We start from the raw sequence: 21,438 nt of genomic DNA, 5'->3' as shown, positions 1-21,438 counted from the left end.
TTGAGTAGTTTGAGCACAGAAGCCGGGGCTTAAATGAAGAACATCTATTTTTACAGCACAGTAGTTTTTAAAGAAACATCAAATCTCTAAAGGTATCAGCCAATTTTAAAATCAGGATCAAAAAAGTGGCATCATGCCATCTATGCTGCTATTTTCCCACTTTTTGAGCATCCTTTTGGGAAATATTAGTGAATATAAATTCCTAAAAGAAAAAGAGCCAAACATAATTCACAGCAATCTGAAACCACATGGGTCTGCCCAGCCCTCCTCTGAGAGCGGGATATAAAAACAGAAGAGCACGAGGGAGAGAACACGCAGCGCTTAAACAGCTCAATGAGACTGAAAGTAATTGCCCACAGATGGTTGAGATAAACGGCAGCTGCTGACACAGACGAAAACATGAAATATGAAATATGAGCACTGCAGTGAGACAATGCCATTAGTAAAAATATATATATATATATTAAAATGACTCTGCACACCTATAGTCGGCCCTTTGCTGTCTACAGTATTAACAGATTGATTGGAGGTCAGTAGGGAATTCTTAGCCTGTGGGGCAGGGGTGTCAAAACTACGGCCCGCGGGCCGTTTCCGGCCCGTTTCCTTTTTTGGAGCGGTCGCGAGGTATTTTAGAAATAGAATGAAAGTTGGCCCGCTGTTAAGCAGGTTTTTATAATGTGAGATTCAAAGTTTGAACGCTAGGTGTCAGAAATGGGCCAAAAAGTCTAAAAGCAGAGATGGTGCGCATTTCTAGCGCAGGAAAACACAGCAAAGAGTCTAAAAGTGCAGAGAGTAAGCATTTCTAGTGCAGAAAAACGGGCCAAAAAGTCTAAAAGCGGCAAGAGTGAAGTTGTAGCGCAAAAAAACGGGCCAAAGAGTATAAAAGCGGAGAAGGTGCGCATTTCTAGAGCAGAAAAACGGGCCAAAGAGTCTAAAAGCGGAGAGAGTGCGCATTTCTAGCGCAGAAAAACGGGGCAAAAGAGTCTAAAAGCAGAGAGTGTGCATTTCTAGCGCAGAAAAACGGGCCAAAGAGTCTAAAAGCAGAGAGGGTGCGCATTTCTAGCGCAGAAAAACGGGCCAAAGAGTCTAAAAGCAGAGAGGGTGTGCATTTCTAGCGCAGAAAAACGGGCCAAAGAGTCTAAAAGCAGAGAGGGTGTGCGTTTCTAGCACAGAAAAACGGGCCAAAGAGTCTAAAAGCGGAGAGAGTGCGCATTTCTCGCGCAGAAAAACGGGTCAAAGAGTCTAAAAGTTGTCGTAATTAAGGAGTTTAATATTAAGAGACATCATGAAATGAAACATATATTTAAAAAATCTTAGTTTACACAACACTGTCAAAGATAAAGATCAGTAAAATGATCTTTGAAGTCAAGTAAAATGGTGTGTAAATGAAACAATCAGGAAAATGTATTATTTAAAGTGGTATATTTCATTATTTGTTTAATTACAGCGTGTGGCCAATGACTTCAAATATATTTCTCCTTCTGGCCCCCAACAAAAAAGGTTTGGACACCCCTGCTGTGGGGTCTCACCTAACCTTCTCAATAGGAGACAAATAGAGAGCTTCAGAACTGATTCCTATAAAGAAAGAACAAAAAAGAAATGGTGACAAAAAAGACAAAGTCACATTTATTTATTTCTTTTATCAAAAAGACAGACAATGTCAGTGTCAGTTTCAAGATTATTCTACTGAGATGGTTATTGAGATTGGTCCTGCTCTAAAACCCAACACAGAATCAATTAAGTACATTAGAACCACATTATTCTTCTCATTCATGGATTTATTCTTTCTTTCATGACTTTAGATGACAATCTACTGTATAGAAACACAGTAAACTAACAAAAATAGCAAGAAACGATAAAGAACAAATTTACTCTGTCATACAGAGCCTGAAATAAAAGCAAGTTACAGTTTAACTTTTTCAACAATAGGAAAATAAACAACATTTAAAATATTTGCTAAAAATAAACACAAGTTTATATTGGCCATGTCGAGTGCCTTTCAAAAGTATTCAACCTTATAAAAGTCATCAGATTTGCCATTGTATTACTAAAAGCACTTTGTTTTAGATTGTTTCATACAGTCAGTATTATATTTGTCTAAGAATATTGTCTAAAATGAAATGAAACCATTATTCAGATGCAATGCAATATTGTATATGTCAGTTATTTAATTTTTTTTATGTATGGTCTGTACTAATCACTTAGATGCATCACAAACAGCACAACTGCTTTTTGTGATGCATGTTTTAACAGAGCTCCCAACCAGAGGTCCTGTGAGACACTTAGACCCAGCCCATATCATCTCTCTGTAAAGTGCTAGGGCTACATGACCCTTCAAATAGGGATTTTTCAGAGGCACACTCCAAACAGAGCAGCTGTTTCTCAATCTGCGTTTCTTAATCTTGTCTGTATTTGTATTCTTGTGGACTCAGATAAAGCCATCAGTCACAGCCCAAGTACTGTTCCATTTAAGTTCACAGTTAACGAAGTACACCACAAACATATACCTGTCAAGTTTTGGATTTAAAAATAAGGGAAATTTTCCTCCGCCCACTTCAAGCCGTCCCACCATTCCAACCGAGGTTCAGTATCTCTTACATTTTAAGACAGGTTTACAAGACATCTAAAATAACCACCTGTGAACCAATTACAACCTACAATTAGAGTATCAGAATCTGATAGGTCTACCTTTCTTAACAATGAAATGATGTGAACAATCCTACATATATCATTTTAATAATATAGCCTAAATAAAACCCTTTTCTAGATATTTACATGAAGTCACTTTTTTGGCAGGAATGTCCTCTCTCTCTCCACATGCATGCATCCATCTCTCTGATTTGTTTTTAGGGTTGTTCCCATTGTATGCACTACCCCCTCGAGAACCGCTACTTGCAGCAGCCTGGGTGGCAGTTCTCTTGAGGTTAGTGACATTTCAGTTTAGAGAGGCATAGAAATGTTTTTTTTTTTATAATATAATATGATGCAAGGAATTTACGGGAAAGTAAAAGTACAGGAGGACGGCGGGAAATAGTGGTAAAATATAGTAGGTTCCGGGCCAAAACGGGAGACTTGAAAGGTATGCAAATACCCAGATGTGTTCTTGTTCCTCCCAGATTATCGAGGACGGTGAGTTGTTTGGACTTCTTATCCCAGAAGTCCCATATCCCAGAATACACCTCGCAGCAGTATCAGTGGAGAAGAAAGTACCTACCAGTAAGTTATATGTTTTGATAGTAATTCTGTGTGATAAAATAAAGTTTTATGTTATTATTTAGCAGAGAACGTAGCGGTTTAGACATGTTAGATATGTGTTTTATTTGTTAAAGAAGCGGCTACGTGAAAATGTGCTTGTTTTTTTTTTTAAAACAATGCATTTCGCACCCCTAAAAGGGTGACGTCATCAAGTATGCAGCTGTTCCAATTACAAAATAAAAGTCCCACATCCTTGGGACCTTACCAGGTCCATACTAGCCAAGTACGGGAGTTCGAAATTGTGTATTCCATATTAAGAAACGGCTAAGGCTATGATAAGTGCTGGCAAGATGGTAGCATAAGCAACTAAAGAAACCCACAAATGTACGTATTTTCTTTGTTAAAAAATTTTGATAACCAGCATATTACCATAGTTTATTGTGTAATTTACTTCTTTAATGGCCATTTTCTTTATAACAAGCATAAAAAATAGCTAGTAGTTCATCTCAGTTGCTAGTTAGCTAGTTAACTTTCTCTCGTTCCACCTTAAATGGCACAACAGACTGCAGAAGCTGCAGCATTTTAAGTGGTAAGGAAAAATAAAATAAAACAAAAGCTAATTTCAGCTCCCCATCGCAGAGGAATTAAAACATGGACAATAATAATTAATTGCTGCATCACCTGCCCCCTTTTTAATAAAAAAAACAAAAATAAGATGCCCTAAATTTAACTAACTAGTTAATCTGCTAGCAGCTAGCTTGCTAGCACTCTTTAACTGCTAAAACAGCAGCCTGGTAGGGTCACTTGATGACGTCTCAACGACTTGAAGGGTTCTCACAATTATTCGGGGAGGCTTTCACCCCTTCCCCTGGTAACTCTGGCCCAAGAGGAAGGGTTACACTTGAAAACAAGGCGTATAGGTACAAAAGAGAAACGGGATTGGGCCTCAGACACAGCCTTGTCTCACACAAATTGAGCTTTAAACTTTACTAATCACTAACTCACTACTAAAGTCTGTTCCAAATCATAATCTGCATCTAAGTAAGGGCAAATTCTCAGTAATACTTCTTTTGAAGACTCCGCATCAGGATCCTGTTCATCACACAAGTGGAACTATTGGGTCTGAAGAGGTTTCAATTAATGATAAAAATATATATATATAAGCACAAAATAGCAAAGTGTAATTTGTTATCCAGACAATTCTGATGACTTTTAGGAGTAAAATATTTTTTAAGGAATTAATAAGGGGCATTTTTCTCCAGGGGCTCCAACTCTGGTCCTTGATAAAAGGATATGAGCATACTTGTTAGTCCTATATTAAAGTCTAAAAATGATACCTTTTCAAATGAATCCTTCTGTAAATCAAATAAGGATATTTTTTCTCAGATCAAATGCCCAAGCCAAGAACACTTTGGAAACTTTTTTCTTTAAACAGTGTAGTCAAATGTTGAGTGTAGAGTGTAGAGAATGTTTTCTGAAGGATCAGAGTTGGCAACCAGTGCTAACCATAGTACTAGCTTCAACTATTGCTTGCAGAAATGCATTGCAAAATCTTCTCTGCATGCTTTATTTCTCTTGTTTTCATGTTTAACAAAACACAACAAGAGCAACAAAATGAACGGATTGAACTATGGTTTTACCTGATACACCATATGTCCAAAAGTATTTAGACACCTCTTCTAAATAGCAGATTTATCAACTGCATATTCTGGAATGATGGAGTTCCACTGAAAACCTCTCAGTATCCAAACTCATATCGCTCAAATCAGTGTTCCAACATCTATGGTAAGGTAAAGCCTCCACAGAAAAAAAAACAACAACAATGTTACAAACTCTTTAGTAATGCTCTTGATTTCAGAAGAAACAAGCAGATATCTATAAACATTTGGACATATAGTGTATAGAAAATGCTCCTTAAGTGATCCATGTTGTGTGACATGCTAAAAATAATAATGAAAATAATTCTGTATTCATGGTGAGCACCAAATAACTCTGGAATGTAAAATGAACGATTATTTTAAGTGATTAACCTTTTAGATGAACGTTTTAATCAATGCTAATCAAAGTTAGGGATGTACAGGAAAAACAAAAATAAATACAAACACACAAAAAAAAAACATTATAAGTCAGATTTGTAAGAGTAATTAGGCCACTTTACATTTCCTTTTAAAATACCCCAATGATACTTTACAAATACAAGAAATATCTGAAATCCCTTTAATTTATGAAATTTATAGAATGTCTGGATGTCAAGTCAATATTGTACATGTACCAAACTGAAAAGAAGCATGCCTCAGAAACTCACTCCAGTTATTCTGCTGAATGAACTCACATTTGAAGGAAAAAATCCTAATAAGATCAACTAATACAATCATAGTACTCTATAATCAACTCTAGACTATATCCTGTAAAAACTGTAGTTGATACTTCAGAGCTTTCAGTCCATGTTTTCCAGTTTTTGGACATTTGATTATTTGCAAGACAGATTAGACTGTAATCCTTACAAAGATACAGTAAGTATAGTGCTACTAGGACGTGATTAGCTTTACATGTGTATATAATGTGTCAATTTATGTAATATATATCGTACAGGCCAAATGTTTGGACACACCTTCTCTTTTTCAAAGCGTTTTCTTTATTTTCATGACTATTTACATTGTAGATTCTCACTGAAGGCATCAAAACTTTTATGTACTTAACAAAAAGGTGAAATAACTTCATTAAAAAAAACGTTTTTATATTCTAGTTTCTTCAAAATAGCCACTCTTTGCTCTGATTACTGCGTTGATTACACACTCTTGGCATCATTCTCTCAATGAGCTTCAAGTGGTAGAGTCACCTGAAATGGTTTTCCAACAGTCTTGAAGGAAGGAGTTCCCAGAGGTGTTTAGCACTTGTTGCCCCTTTGCCTTCACTCTGTGCTCCAGCTCACCCCAAACCATCTGGATTGGGTTCAGATCCGGTGCCAGCTCATTTTTGTTAAGTACATAAAACTCCACATGTGTTCATTCATAGTTTTGATGCCTTCAGTAGAATCTACAATGTAAATTGTCATGAAAATAAAGAAAACACATTGAATGAGAAGGTGTGTCCAAACTTTTGGCCTGTACTGTATGTGATATAATGTGGCCAATTTATATGGGACATTTAATTAAATCACAGCATATTCTGTTAATGAGATAACTAAGAGTGGCAAAAATTAACTTAACATAGGCTCGCAATTAGAAAATATTTGAAAATATTCTTAGTCCGTCCCCTGATTTTATGTTCCATATTTGAATCTCAGCGCAGTGGGGCTGTGCAACATGACAATGATCTAAACCACACAAGCAAGTCAAACCTGAATGGCTCAAAACAAACAAACTGAAAGTTTTAGAGTGATCAAATTAAAATCATGGCTTAACCCTTGTGTGGTGTTCATATTTTTGTGACTCGTTTACTTTGTTACTTGTATTTAATTCAGCAAAATTAAGCAATTTTACATTAAAATGTTTTACACATGCTTGCTTCACCCCCTTTACCTTTCTTATGTTACATTTCTTTCAAAAAGTGCTACTCTTTTTGTTATTAGTTTTTTAATAAAATATAAAAGAAAATGAATTAAACTCAAGATATGAGTAGAAAATTTGTTTAGTTTCAAATTTACAAATGAAGCAATGTTTATTAGCCCTTGGCCAAACATACTGTATGTAATATAAATGTGTAGGGTGGTGGGAGGGGGTGTACAGTATGTGTTTATCGAAAATGTGTTTTGATATATGTTTTTCACAAAAAATGAGCCAATGCCAATGAGTTTGAGTTAGAAAAAATATTTTTATAGTATCAATTGATGAAAAATGAAAACGGGTCGCACAGACCCGAACACCACACAAGGGTTAAATTCTGCACTAAGGCTACGTCAGATCGGATTTGGCTATCTTGACGGTTCACATTCACAAATGTAAGTGATCTGTATCTGTGTGTAATGTGAACGAATCTGTGCCTGAAACACCTCACAGGCGCACACTGATACGAGTATAAATGTCGCCTTCTTTATAAACAACAAAAAAACGCCATATTTGAGAGACGACTCATAGCTTTATAAAGGTGAAATGAATTAAGTGTGTTAGCAGCTCATATGTGGAGCATCTTTTGCTGGATTGGAGAAGCAGCAAACAGCTGGTCTGGAGTACATGCTCAGATCGAGGAGGTGAAAAAAGGCCAGGCGGTTTGCTTTTTGCTGTTTTTGCAGCTATAGCTGCACAGCTGCACCAAGAGATACAGTGTGGGTACAAGAGAGAAACACGTAGAGCATGTGTAGAAGCAAAAAGATGCATGAAATCTGATTTGACTGTTTACACTCATGTCACATGAGCATGGATCGGATATGTGTCTGATTTAGGACCACATGTGAAAGTGACTCAAATCTGATTTGAAAAAAAAAAATAAAAAATCAGATTTGGCACGTTCACACATTGAGCAAAAAAATCAGATTTGAGTCACTTTAGCCTGGTAAAGTGAACGTAGCCTAAGACGCTGTAATAAGAAATTAAATGGCCAGTGCACAGAATGTAAAAATGAATGTAATTAAATTCACCATTGCAATAATAACCATATTCCTCCATCTGCTCATGTAAAACTAATCCCGTCCATATAGTGCTTACGACTGTGATCCTTGACAGAACACATTTGAATAACTACAGAAAACCTTTTTTTTTAAATCAGCTGTCACTGGGAAGGTTCTTGTAGAAGACGTTGCTCTGCACTCGGCGCACCGTCAGCAAACATGTCGACACGGGTGGGCGTTTAAAGAAGGATGAAGGCCAGATCAGTTGGAAGTATCAGAATGAACACTGCCTGCTGCTTCTGCAGGGGAGGTCACTGAGGAAGGAGTGGCTGCATCATGCCATCCACCATTACCCTATAACGGGGAGAGAGAGAGAGAGAGAGAGAGAGAAAAGAGAGAGAAAGATATTTAAAAAGAGCAAAAGACAACATGCCATTGGAGAGCATACAGAGCTATATGAAAATATAGAAATTAAATAGGACTGGACAATACGATTTATATAAATATATTTCTCAAAAGTGATGTTACGAATAGTAAAAACAATGATGTCTGTATCTATGGTGCTTTTAAAGTTATATGGTGCTATAAAGGTTTTAAAGTAATTAAATCACAATTCTGAATTTAAAGTTTTAAAAGTGATTAAATTAGAATAATAATTTCCATTCTTCAATTTTAGCGAAATGTGATATATTTGAAAAATGCCCAAGACCTCTGTACCTCTCTGTAAACTCTCGGAAAATAATTTTGTCAATTGATGTAATTTGTTCTATAAGGAACATCCGTTAGTGATGGGTGGAGTAAATAATGTATATTAAAATATCGGCAAAGTCACATTATCTTTGTAGAAACATTTTTATTGCAATATATATATATATTATATTATTGTTTTGATTCAACTCATGTCAAAAAGTGAAAAAAAAACAGCAAATAAGCAGATACAAAGATTATGCATGACAAGAGACAATACACACTATATATCCAAATGTTTGTGGACAAAAGCATGCACTCACAGCTTATCTGGACTGCCAATAGAATAGGACCACCCAAAGCAGACAAGCACTAGAGGAAACTAGAGGGGTATAAAGCCCAAAGCCAGCACTGAGTTTTGGCGCAGTGGACCAGTTTTCTATGGCATGAAGGTGATTATTTAGTCTAGTAAAATACCTAGTAAACAGCCTTCCTTGCAGTGTAGATACATTTACCATTGATTTAAGAAGAAACAATGTATGATCACAATTATTACAAGTTTAAATGCTTGTACTTGTATTTTTGTGGTTATAAAACGTGTAAATGTGTAGCATGGTATGCATTGCAAACTGTCTGGAGTAACTTTTATATTCATATGCAGATATACAGATATACAGATATATATATATATATATATATATATATATATATATATATATATATATATATGTATGAATATATACATATACATTCAATTATTTGAAATAGTCAAGAATGTGAATCAGTTGAAATAGATTGATATGACAAACAGAAGCTCCAGTATCCTGGTTACATTTGAATCTGTCAGGCAGGAACTAGAATAGATCGTATTGTTTAGACTCTACATTTATATATGTTTGTCAGCACCACAAGACCTCCAACGACAGATCCCCCATGACCTAAATAAGGCAGCAGAAAGAGAGTGAGATACTGAGAGAGTGAGAGAGAGAGAGAGTGACACTCTCTACTGTTTGAAGCTGCTAGAAGATGGCACTTCGCCTCCGTGCCCTCGGGCCAGACGGCTTTGCTCGACTAAACCCAAAATGACACCTTACTTTGCAAACGCCTCCAACCACTCCCGCTTACTTTCACACATCACTCTGCTGGGTACCCTGCTCCTTTTTTATCACTGCTGAAATGCAGATGGATTTGACTGGCTCACAGTGGGCGCTCAGCACGAATCCATGTAATGTTTGGCTTCAACAAAGTGAAACTGTTTGGTGTGGCTTTTATGTATTACTTTTACATTTCTATTAAAGTGTGATATGAATACAGTGGAATGCATGGGGTTTAATACATAGGAATTGTCAGAAGACATTAGAACTATAATATGAAGCTGATGAATAAATTTCCCTATGCTGAAGAAGGAATTGACATGTTTGATCACTTAAAGCAACAGCCCATATGTTTTTGAGATTTGGGGATTCAGAGACCTCTCTGGTGAGAATGTGTAATTGCACAGAGGAATTGTGTTAGAGTACTTTTAATGTAAGCTAAATTCTGTGATATATTGCTTTGTTCAGTTTGTTCATTTATTCTGGCACCATTATAGAGGATGTAACTCTTATTTAATTAATTGATTAAGGATGCAAATACTGTTTTAGCTGCTTATGCAACATGGTTTAAATTAAACAAACTTGTCTTTAATATAAAAAAAGAAAAATATAAAAGAAATATATACTCTAAAAACATATAAAAAATTACAACTAAGTCTGTGGTGTTGCCTCAAGTGCCAAATTCAAAGTTTTTGGAGTAAAAAAAAAAATAGGGTGAATTAGTAGAAAAATAAATAAATCTTTTGGTAAAATAAGGAGGGTTAGTTATCTAGTTAACACAAAATGGCTTCTTACTCTTTTTTCTTATTTATCCATATCTTTCATACTGTACTATACTGATACTATAAATTTGAATATGTTGTCCCCTCCCAGCTCAGGAACATCACAGCTTTCAGTGTAAAAGAAGAATAATCTTATATATATATATATATATATTGTGGCGTGAGGAGGCGGGGGAACCGTGGGTCCGCCGCACGCCGGAACTCACAGCCATGTCTGTCCCAGCCGGTGGGCATTCAGGACTGATTAAGCCGCCAGCTGGGACAAGCATAAAAACTCTGCCTCAGCTCACACTCGAGAGAGACTTGGACTTGGGAGGAGTGAGCTGAGGCCGCACGGACCTTTAAACGACCACTAAGTGATTTATACAGACTCTAGAGCCCCATTGGGCCATAGTATGTTCTTTTGAGTTGTTTTTGGGTGTGGTGGAGGGCATTTTCGAAAATAATGGTACGTTTTGAGTTCATTTAATCCCCGTGTCTGTGTATCTCTGTGAGCTTTCTCCTTCCGGGTCACAGTGGTCACGCCCCTAACCCCAGGGGCCTACCACAATATATATATACTGTACAATAAAATTCTTCACATTCTTCCCAGATTCCAAATAAGCAGCCATACAGGCCTGGATATCAAACCCACAACCCTGTGATCGATAGGGATCAATAACCCAGAGCTCTAATAACTGGGCCATCACACATGATGGTTGAGATATAAGATGAGCCATCATCTCATCTCATGAAACTGCACCTAATGCTATATATGTCGGTAGTGAACACACAAAAACAAGCAATAATACTGTCAGAAGTAATAACATCATATATTTCTGATATTTGTTCATTTTAGAGATTAAGTTTCCCTGCCTGGTGGCATTTGTAAAACTTCAGGAACAGCTCAGTAAGCTTAAGATTTACCTGGATGGAGCCATTCAGGCTCTTTAAAAACAGATCCAGGTTTTCACAGTTTTAATGGTACCACTTTAAAATAAGGCTCGTATATAAAGAGTTTATAAATAGTTCACAACAGAGTTTATTAATTGTTATAAATTAAGTTGTAAATACAATAAAACATTAATACGCACTTATACCACATAAACAGAAAAAAACAACAGTGACAATGCCTTTTTGATATATCTAATAAAATAATATAGAAAGTCATTTTAGTCATTTAATATGTTATGATAGTTAAATGAATAACATTATTATCAAAATGTTAATATTGACTGATGGAAAAGACAAAGTAAGATAAGCATCTAGTAAGATCTGGGGTTTAACAGTATAAATTAGATCTGGAATTACTATTTGGTACATGACAGGCCACTGTTGTCCTTCCTATTTATGTGTTGTTACTGCTTATTAATTGTTTATAACCTAATTAATAACAATTAACTAATTTATATAATTTAACTATTTATGAACTCTTTATAAAGGAGCCTTATTTGAAAGGGTACTGTTTTAATCAAATTTTAGTTTGATTAATCAAGGATTAGTCTGATTAGTTTGAATGTATTATTTGAATGTATTGTCGCACAGTGTTTGTATGAAATTTAAACTTTGCTGCAAAATATATTGATATTGATCCAGCCATTACTGAAACTACTCCTACTTGTTACAGGAGAGATAGGGAAGTGGTGGATCCAAGTGCAAAAAATAGTTATTTATAAATATGCTTTAATATTTTTTTTGTATTGTCACCTCTTATAAAAGTTATTCAGAACTGAAATGGTATGTAATGATAAAAGAACAGCACATTCCTCTCTCTCTTTCTCTCTCTCTCTCTCTTTCTTTACTTTGTGAACTTCAGAAACGATTTGTTCTCATTACAATACAATTAAATTTATACACGCCATCTGCTTCTCTATTTCAGAAATGTCAAATTCTCTCTATTTGTAATATTAATATATTTAAAATATGTATTTTTATTTATAAAATGTACTTGCATGATGATATATCCCAGAGCAGTTCATAAATTACTTCATTATAAATGTAGAGATTCATTTATATTCAACTCGTCAGTCTTTAGATCTTCATCTTCCTAAATTTCTCTCTCGTAGAGGTCAATTTTCAGTAAGATATAGAGGGACAAAACTGTGGAATGATGATTTAATCATTTGGCAAAAAAATGTTCATCTATAAAACATTATAAATGTATTTATTATATGTAGTAGCACATTCCTCTCTCTCTCTCTTTCTTTACTTGGTGAACTTTGTTTATTTTACTCTGGGAACAATTTCTTTATACATTTTTTTTCTGATTACACTTTTTATTGGCAACTTCCATTCAGCCATTGGAAGATGACAGTCAGTTAATAAGACTCTGTCCTCCAAAACTCGTCTAAATCGTCTAAAAAGCACCTAAAAATCTAGGCATTTTTTTTTTCAGAAAGTGTCCTAACTTATAAATCCTTATAAACAATGTATACTATATATGTGTATTTCCAGCCAGCTAGTAGAGATGTTTGTGCAGCATAAGAGAAACACACATCTGCAATCTGAGCAGCAGAAAGTAATAAGTACAGTAATCTTATTAAACTGTAAGAGAAGAAATGACTCATTTGCACTGGATTACTATTTTTTCCCCCCTTTTTGGACTAACTACTCCAGCACTGTTGAAGAGAATGCAGACTGCAATTTGTTTCCCACCACAACTGTATTACAAGGACACGCTATCTGGAAGGCTTTCCCCCCCTTTTTTTTTTTCCTCGATGCAGAGACCTCAACAGATAAATGAATCTTTAACGCTGCGACTTCAGATTGACTCCATTATAAAGCGCGTCTTATCGTCCCTCATCTGGGACGACGCTGCTCACATCTGTACAAAGCTGCAGGCAATTCCAGTTTCATATTTCATTAAAGTGATAAGGAAATGGACTGCAAATTTGCTCAGTGAGAGAGCGAGCTAGAGGGAGAGAAAGAGAGAGAGAGAAAGAAAGAGAGAGCGAGAGAGAGAGAGAGAGAATGGTGTTGGTGGTGGTGGTGGAGGAGGTGGGAGAAGGGCCCAATGAAAAAGGAGATATAAGCCAGAGAAGCCTGGCATGTCGCTCGCCTTATTATATCCGTTTCAGAAAATGGAAATGAAATGTGTTTGCTTTCTCCCCTCTGCAAATGGCTGTATGTGTGTGTGTGTGTGAGAGAGAGAGAGAGATGGAATATTAATATGAAGCCCCACATTTATCTTCCTCTTTTTTCCACAGGACTGCCGTCGACTCTGCCGTCGCAGCTTAATCTCTGCTGTCGTCTTTGCGCGGCTCGTGGAGAGAGGCGGTTTGATCAGGCTGGCGGCTTCCTGAATGGCTTTGGGAGGCCTGCTGGAGCAAGATTATCCCCGTTCCCTTTCAAGGCCACATTCTGAATGGTTTCAGGAAGGATGTGTGTGTGTGGGGGGTGGGGGGTGCATTAGTAAGGATGCTATGAGTTGCCAAAAAAACAGAATCTTGCTTTAAAATATTCTAAATATTCTAAGAGAATCTCTATAACCTTGCATGATGTTCACTGTTAAAAAATTTGGGTACATTGATTAAAAATACTCATTACAGTATGAAGCAATTCTAAATGGTTACGTAATGTTTGGACTAATAATTAGTTGACAGTGGTTAACACAATATTAAACTTTACTAGGGGTGTAAAGGTGTGTGTATTCTTTACAAACCGTCACAGTACGAAGGTCACGGTTCGGTTCGTGCAAACACACGCAGAATACAGGGGTACAGGCAGTCTATAGGAGCCTTGTGGAACCAATGAACGTAATGCAGAACTAATGTTCACACGAGTGTTGCACCCGAAGCTGCGCTGAAATGTTGCCCTGCAATAGGAAATGAATGGTCCCCTGTTGCTTTCCAGTGTGAACGCAGGGTTAGGCGCTCTTAATTTTTGTCTCTCTCTCTCTCCCACTCACACCATGTTTCTCTCTCTCTCTCTCTCTGAGCACAAAACGATCTAGTCTGCCAGACCTAAATCTCAATACACTATTATTACTGTCCCCTCATAATAATACTGGGAAATTCCACCGTTAAAAAAAATGATCAGGATTTTAATTTGTTTTTAAGTGATTTACGCCACTAATATAATTAAATTTTAACAATCTAATGCTGATATTTCTTAAAAAGAACTCAAACACTGAAATGCATCCACTAATATACTTAGGAAAAAAATATTTATAGTTTAAGCTATTAACGTAATGCTGTTGTTTTTGTTTTTAATAAAGTGCCACAATCAGGCTCATTGTTTGTTTGTCCAAACAAGATCCAAAAGATGCACCATGGAGCCTCTCATGATGACAGTAGGAGAGAAACCTGGTTTCAAGAATTTAATAAAAGAGCTTGAGCCCTGTTACAACATTCCATCCCAAAATAATGCCCAGCCTCTTTATTTTTCCCACCAACAGTACCGAAAACGTACCGAAAACGTATCGAATCATGAATGTTCTGCACCTTTACACCCATAAACCTTACTTAATGTTAATGCTTAAGAATGTAGTAAATAATACTAATAAATTGAGACATTAGTTAAAATGTTGTAATTATTAACTAGTGTTAACTAATTTTCATTCGTACATTAATTAAGATAACCCTTATAGTAAAGTGTTCTCATTTTCACTTTAAAATTGTGTTTAAAGAGGGAATGTCTACCTGACTTAAACTTAATGTTTTCTGGAGACAGTTAAAATTGTAGCCCAGCTCTTGATGCATTTGATTCTGGTCATGCTGCTTGACTAGCATGGTCTTGCCGATCATGCAGCTCAACCAACTTGGTACTATCCTGCACCACACCACTCCCTATACCCCCCATACTATGCAGAAGTGTCTGATTTGTATAAAGTAATGGTGATTCTCTAATCAGATAGCACAGGTGGCCATTGACTTTAAACATCTGCCCCTATGGATGATCTGATCATGACACACAGCTCATTTAGGAATTTTAAATCCAAAAAAGGTCTCTTCTCTGCTCTACCATAACTGTCTAGAGTGTTTGCACTCCCAAAAAGTTTGGTTTCTGCCCTCAGGTGGGCCACTGTTCATCCTGCCAATTAAAAAAAGACTGCAAAATGGCTCAAAAATATGCTTTTACTAAAATCAGACCAGGTGATTTTTTTCCATTCTGTGTCTTGATGTGTTTTGAAGCACTGTAGTCTACATCCTTTAAAATTTCTTCTCATAAAAGCAGTGGAAGGAAAAATTATAAATGTGACATATAATAATCAGATGAATCTCATCTTGTGGGATCACTTTAAGGAGGCATGTTATGCAAAAATCCTTTTTTTGCAAGCTTTCTGCAAGTCTTGACTGCCCCCAAAACACTCTGATCTAAAAAAATAATCTATTCATCTGTTTAGCTAAAAGATTTTGTGGTCAGAAATCATATTCTTCTATGAGCAGGTTTGATGGCTCCTTATTGTGACATCACAATAAGAAAATCTGCATAGAACCACCTTGGCACCACCCCTCCCTCATCAACAACCCACTAGAGCCCCACCAATTAGATCAGTTGAAGATCCCCTATTTCACTGTGCTTCGTCTGAGGGAGGGATCTATAACTGTATAATGTAAGTACTATCAAATAATGAGTTTTGCACTTCTATCGCAGTTAAGCATGAACTAGGTTGTTCTGGTTTTGCCATTTAGCAAAATCTAAAACTAATAGGTGGTAAACACTAAGGGAAAACATTGGGCATGACCAGCAACAGCTCATTTGCATAAAAGCGAAAGAGCCCTTAAATGGCTTGTTCAAAAAGGGACTGAAACTGGCAAGAATAGAGCAGGTGAGATCTCTTTATCTCTTTATGTGAGAGTGATTTTGTGCAAAGAACTTCATGAACATGTTTTGTATTCTAACTTGTGTAAAAAGAAGAATAATATGTCCATTTTAAAATAATTCATTTAGAAATATTTGTTTTTAAGTGTTTATTAAAATTATTATTTAAAAAAAATCAGCTACAAAGGTTGATTATTCATACTTTCATACTTACATTCAAAGTGTGAGGACTGTAGAGAGGATGACCCCGCAGAGCTTCACTGTAGCCCAAAGTCTGACCAACACTGTGTATACTGTCGCCCTACAGATAGAGCAGGAGAAAGAAGAATAAACAACAGACTTTAATTAGTGAAAACTGAATCTCAAATACCTGCACTTTTACTGTTACGGCATCCAGCAGTGACCTGTGGCTGAGCGCCTGAGACCTTGACTCCGGAGGCAGGAAACTCTTGCATGTATCTGCATTAATGTTCTGCTTGTGCACGTATCCGTGTACCGTGCACACTTTAACTATTCATTGTTATGCACATATTTTATACCATTATAGAACTGCTGCTAGTTGTCCTGCTTACTATTCCACCCGCATATCAATGCACATTTTACATTTTATGTCATTTGCAAGTGTTCTGATCAAATGACAGGTTTAGTTTATTTATTGTGCATATTTGAATCCACAATTACTGTTTATTGTTAAATTTAACATTTTATTTTAACTGTTTCACATTTTGTGTTTCATTTAAACAATTTTTATTGTCATTTTACAGTGAGGAAAAGAAGAATTTTAACACCCTGCAACTTTGCAAGTTCTCCCACTGAAATTTTCACCTTAGGTGCATGCCCACTATGAGAGACATAATCTGAAAAAAAGAAAAAAAAAACAGAAATCACAATGTATGATTTTTTTAATGATTTATTCATGTGTTACTGCTGCAAATAAGTATGTGAACACCTGCCAATCAGCAAAAATTCTGACCTTTAAAGACCTGTTAGTCCACCTCTAAAAAATCCACCTCAACTCCACTTATTATTCTAAATTAGAAGCACCTGGTTGAGGTCGTTAGCTGCATAAAGACACCTGTCCTCCCCACAAAATCAGTAAGACTCCAACTACTAACATGGCTAAGACAAAAGAGCTGTCCAAAGACACAAAAAAAGAGACGAAATTGTAGACCACCACAAGGCTGGAAAGGGCTTCGGGGCAATTGCCAAGCAGCTTGGTAAAAAAAAGATCAACTGTTGGAGCAATAATTTAAAAAAATGGAAGAAGCTTAACATGACTGTCAATCTCTCTCGGACTGGGGCTCCATGCAAGATTTCACCTTGTGGCGCATCAATGATCCTAAAAAAGGTGAGGAATCAGCCCAGAACTACACGGGAGGAGCTGGTTAATGACCAGAAGAGAGCAAGGTGTTCAAATACTTTTAAAACATACTACATGTTGTTGTTTTTTTTTTTAGAGTAGATGAATCTGGAGATTTTTCCAGGACTCTGTTGTGCTCTCTTTTAGCCTGCCAGCACTCTTCAGTTCTAGTTCTCTGTTTTTTTGGGGTTAATAATCTGTAAATGAGCAGACTGAGACTGAGTTTGCTGTTCTGATATTACAATGTTCACAGTAGCTTTTGTATCAGTGGAATTAGCAGCACCACAGTTGCTTATGTAACCAGTAAATGCTTTTGAAAAGACATGGCTGAAATAAAACACTGTGAAAACCTAGCAGACCTCTTTGTAGCACATTAAAGGCATTTATCAGAATATTTTGTCCCGTCCCCACTTAGGAACACTAAGTTTTCAGATAATTAAATCTGCAGGATTGCAGCTTTAAAACCAGCAAATACATAAGAATTGTTATCTCAGGTATATTACTTAAGGTAATTCATTCCATTCAGAAACATATTATTTGCTCAGAGAGGTGACTTGATCTGCATATTACTGTATAGCTTATAGTATAATCAATAAATTTCAATGATTGATTATACTGTATTTCAATTAGTTTGTTAGTTGCATTTCCTTAAGTGTGCACTAAGCAGCAGAAATTATTCACATGTGAAAACAGACTTGGTGAATTAGTGTGTCATACCTGTGTCTGTCCAGTGTTACTGAGTTGTGTGCGCTGATAGGAACCTCCATTCAAACCGCTCATGCCCATGAACATGTCTCCTGAACTCGGTAGACCAAAGGAACCTGATCAGAAAACAGGAATAGTTAGCTTCTAACCTAATGAAGTTAAAAACAATAAGCTTATGGGTCATTATTAATAATAATAATAATAATAATAATAGAAAGAAGAAGAAGAAGAAGAAACCCAAGCAATATTTAACAAATATATCAAACAACCCCATGTATTTGTTTTCATTTTGTCACAGTAAAAAATGCGATCACTGGGGCTGTGAAACGATAAGAATCTGGTGATATGATGCATACAGTATCATGATACAGATGTTATATATATATATAACATGTTATATATATTATATATATATTGCAATGTACTGTGATACTGTAAATCAAATGTTATAAAAAGTGAAAGTAAATATTTTTAGCAAACCAGAACAAGATGCGTCATTGAGTCAATTGTCAATTAATCAATATAAGTTTCTATATATAGTACTATTGCAAACAAAAAAATATACACTGATATTTATATAGAATTTCCATAATTTCTTAGATTATGATTTAAGTATAAAAAATAATGAATAATAATAATAATAATAATAATAATAATAATAATAATAATAATAATGAATTAAGACTTGTTTACCTGTGAACATGCTGGTTAACAGATTGGCTTTGCTGTCCGTTGAATCCAGCTGAAAATCTTCATCTTTCATCTGAAAACCTGTGCAAGAATTAAATGCACTTATTAATGTCACAATTGTATGTTTTTAGCAAATTCCTTTTTTATTACACTATACAAATAAATTGGTACCACTTTAAAATAAGACTATCTTTATAAAGAGGTTATGAATGGTTTATAAATGAGATTATTAATGCTTATTAATTAGGCTGCAAATACTTTAAAACTCATAAATAAGCAGTTAATAAATAACAACATAGAAATGACAACAGTGAGTTAAAAAAATGGCAAAGTAGTGATTCACAGTTCCCCTCCCTGCATCGTGTAGGCGGGGTTCATTATAGCAAAATCAGCATTAAACTGGTCATATTAATATATTTGTAAATATGTTTAACTCTTTACTATAAATTAAATGACTCAGTTGAATTAAATGACTAAGCAAACAACGGATCACTTTTGCCTTTTCAATTAATGTGTTGTAACTGCTTATGAATGGTTTTAAGGCATTAACAACCTAATCAACAATACTTAACAATCTAATTTATAAACCATTTATAAACCCTTTATAAGGGTAGTCTTATTTTAAAGTGGTACCAATAACTTATAAAACACTTTTTAACATACAGTATTAAGTCCCGCTCTGTATATTTTAATAACCTGTTTGGTCACATAATCAGTCAGAAAACTGTATGTGATGAGGAGAACAGATGACTTATCATGACTTTATTTTAAGATGGCGGATTTTAAGTAAGATGTGTAATTAAAAACATTAATAAAAACAACTTAAAACTACAAAAAGCAGTTGTTACACTCTCCAACTATCTCCAATCTCAACACTCATTCCTGTTACCTAAATTAATTCTCAGATCTTATTTTTTTATTTTTTTAAATACAAATTTTGGGAAAATGTGCTCAGTATGCTCATGCTATTAGCATAGCTGCCATTTAGCTATTTTTCATGTTTTTGCTAATTCTATGCTAAAAACTCATTCCTGTTACTTTCAGTCCTGGTACTCATCACATAAAAAGTAACAGGAGTGAGTGCCAGTAACAGGACTGAGTACAGTAACAGTTCAGTATATGCATGGTTACCGTGGTTGGGTGTAGCTGGTGAACTGGACTGGCTGTTCTGCACGGCAGCGGCTGCAGCTTGAGTGGCCGTTACAGCCGTTTTAGCCGCATACAGGTTTGCCTCCTCCTGGAATTTACTGATGTTCTTCTTGTAGCGAATGCGTTTGTTTCCAAACCAGTTTGAAACCTGAGAAAGAAAGAAAGAAAGAAAGAAATCCAGAAACGAAGGGCAGTTTTAATTACAAAGATTACCTCAAACATGGACAGTATTACATGAAAGTGTGGATAGCTGGTTTAAAGACAAATCTGCGCCATAGAGCTTAGTTTTTTTCCATCTATAGTTTTCTCTTGAAAGCAAAACACTATGTAACATAAAAAAAATCTCAGAACAAAAAAGAGCAAAGAAAAGGTTCAAAAGTCATTTAAAGGGGACATATTATAAAATATAAAGTGTGTATTTATACAGTACTTTTGGGTCTCTGGAGTTTCTACCAACCCACAAACTATGAAACAGGTCTAAAGTTTAGGCTTTATCATTCTGGTCAGATTTTCATCATGTACGTATCTCAAATCATGGCTTGAGAGTACAGCATTATATGGTATTGCTAAAATCTAAGCTTAGAAACAGCTCTTTTTGTGTACAGTGTAAATTAGCTCGGTCTGACTGCTTTTTTCCTGGGTCAGTAAAACGCGTAACTCTATCTGAAGCATCTCCTGAAAGAGTCGATAGAGTTCAATACCATCTGTCTATCTGTGGCAAAACTGCAGAATAAGGAAATGTAAGCAGTTCAGAATAATTATGCTGTGTGTGTTTTTTAATTTGGTATTTTAGCAGGTACAGCAAACTAGCATTATGTGAGGGATATATGTGTTTTAAAATATATCTGCATATTTAAATTTGTGCAGCTTGAGGACAGGATTAATAAAAATTGTAGTTGGGGTTGGAAATTGGGGTTGGAATCACAATAGTAATGTTGTGATTCTACGATACTTGATGTGTCACATACAGTATATTCTCTACGATACTTCACAGTGTCTGTGTTCCTGAAGAGGATAAAATACTCCTAAATAAGAAAATACCAGGAATTATGTGTTGCATTTACTGGTGTCAGTTTTACAGAATAATAAAAAAATATATATATACTTTTTACCCAATTCATTTAAATAGTGCCAACATGTGGAGTAATGCAGCAGCAGAAACTTTAGTAAGTCTAACTGGGGGGAGTCTTAGGGTGAACTCACACTAAGCACGGTTTGGTTGACCGCTGACCTGCACTCACACTGCGCTTAAACAATCCGTGCCCGAGCCCGCTAACGTTACTCACTGCTCAGTGGGCTTGCCGGTGTTGTGCCAAATTCAGTAACCCATGAAAAGCACATGAAAAGCCTTGAAAGGCACCCTTTCTCGGGATTTTATACACGCTGTCGAAGATAATCAGCTTTAATTTACTTAGAAATATGTGCCAAAAGCATAGTGTATAGTGTACCGTGCTCAGGCATGGTTCAGAGCGATTACACTACTGAAAC

General features: G+C 35.8%; 1 protein-coding gene and 1 long non-coding RNA gene across 3 annotated transcripts in view; one reads left to right on the top strand and one right to left on the bottom strand.

The window, feature by feature from the left end:
- Positions 1-1,600: 1,600 nt before the first annotated feature.
- The window catches only part of pbx3a (pre-B-cell leukemia homeobox 3a), an 89,010-nt gene continuing 69,172 nt past the window's right edge, over positions 1,601-21,438 (bottom strand). For both annotated transcript variants that reach the window (XM_049474788.1, XM_049474794.1), the window contains 5 exons: positions 19,933-20,098; positions 18,805-18,882; positions 18,124-18,227; positions 16,261-16,347; positions 1,601-8,095 (listed from right to left, as the gene is read on the bottom strand). In XM_049474788.1, coding sequence (XP_049330745.1) covers positions 8,003-8,095; positions 16,261-16,347; positions 18,124-18,227; positions 18,805-18,882; positions 19,933-20,098 — 528 coding nt within the window. In that variant the 3' untranslated portion in view covers positions 1,601-8,002. The remainder of the gene's footprint in view (positions 8,096-16,260; positions 16,348-18,123; positions 18,228-18,804; positions 18,883-19,932; positions 20,099-21,438) is intronic.
- On the top strand, positions 3,130-13,833 carry LOC111191803 (uncharacterized). The gene is made up of 2 exons (XR_007437876.1): positions 3,130-3,216; positions 13,490-13,833. It is a non-coding gene; the product is annotated as an uncharacterized LOC111191803 (long non-coding RNA).

The sequence above is a fragment of the Astyanax mexicanus genome, chromosome 1 (assembly GCF_023375975.1).
Source record: "Astyanax mexicanus isolate ESR-SI-001 chromosome 1, AstMex3_surface, whole genome shotgun sequence".
Lineage (NCBI taxonomy): Eukaryota > Metazoa > Chordata > Actinopteri > Characiformes > Acestrorhamphidae > Astyanax > Astyanax mexicanus.
Note: the sequence above shows the minus strand (reverse complement) of the source record. Positions and strands in the feature narration are given on the sequence as shown.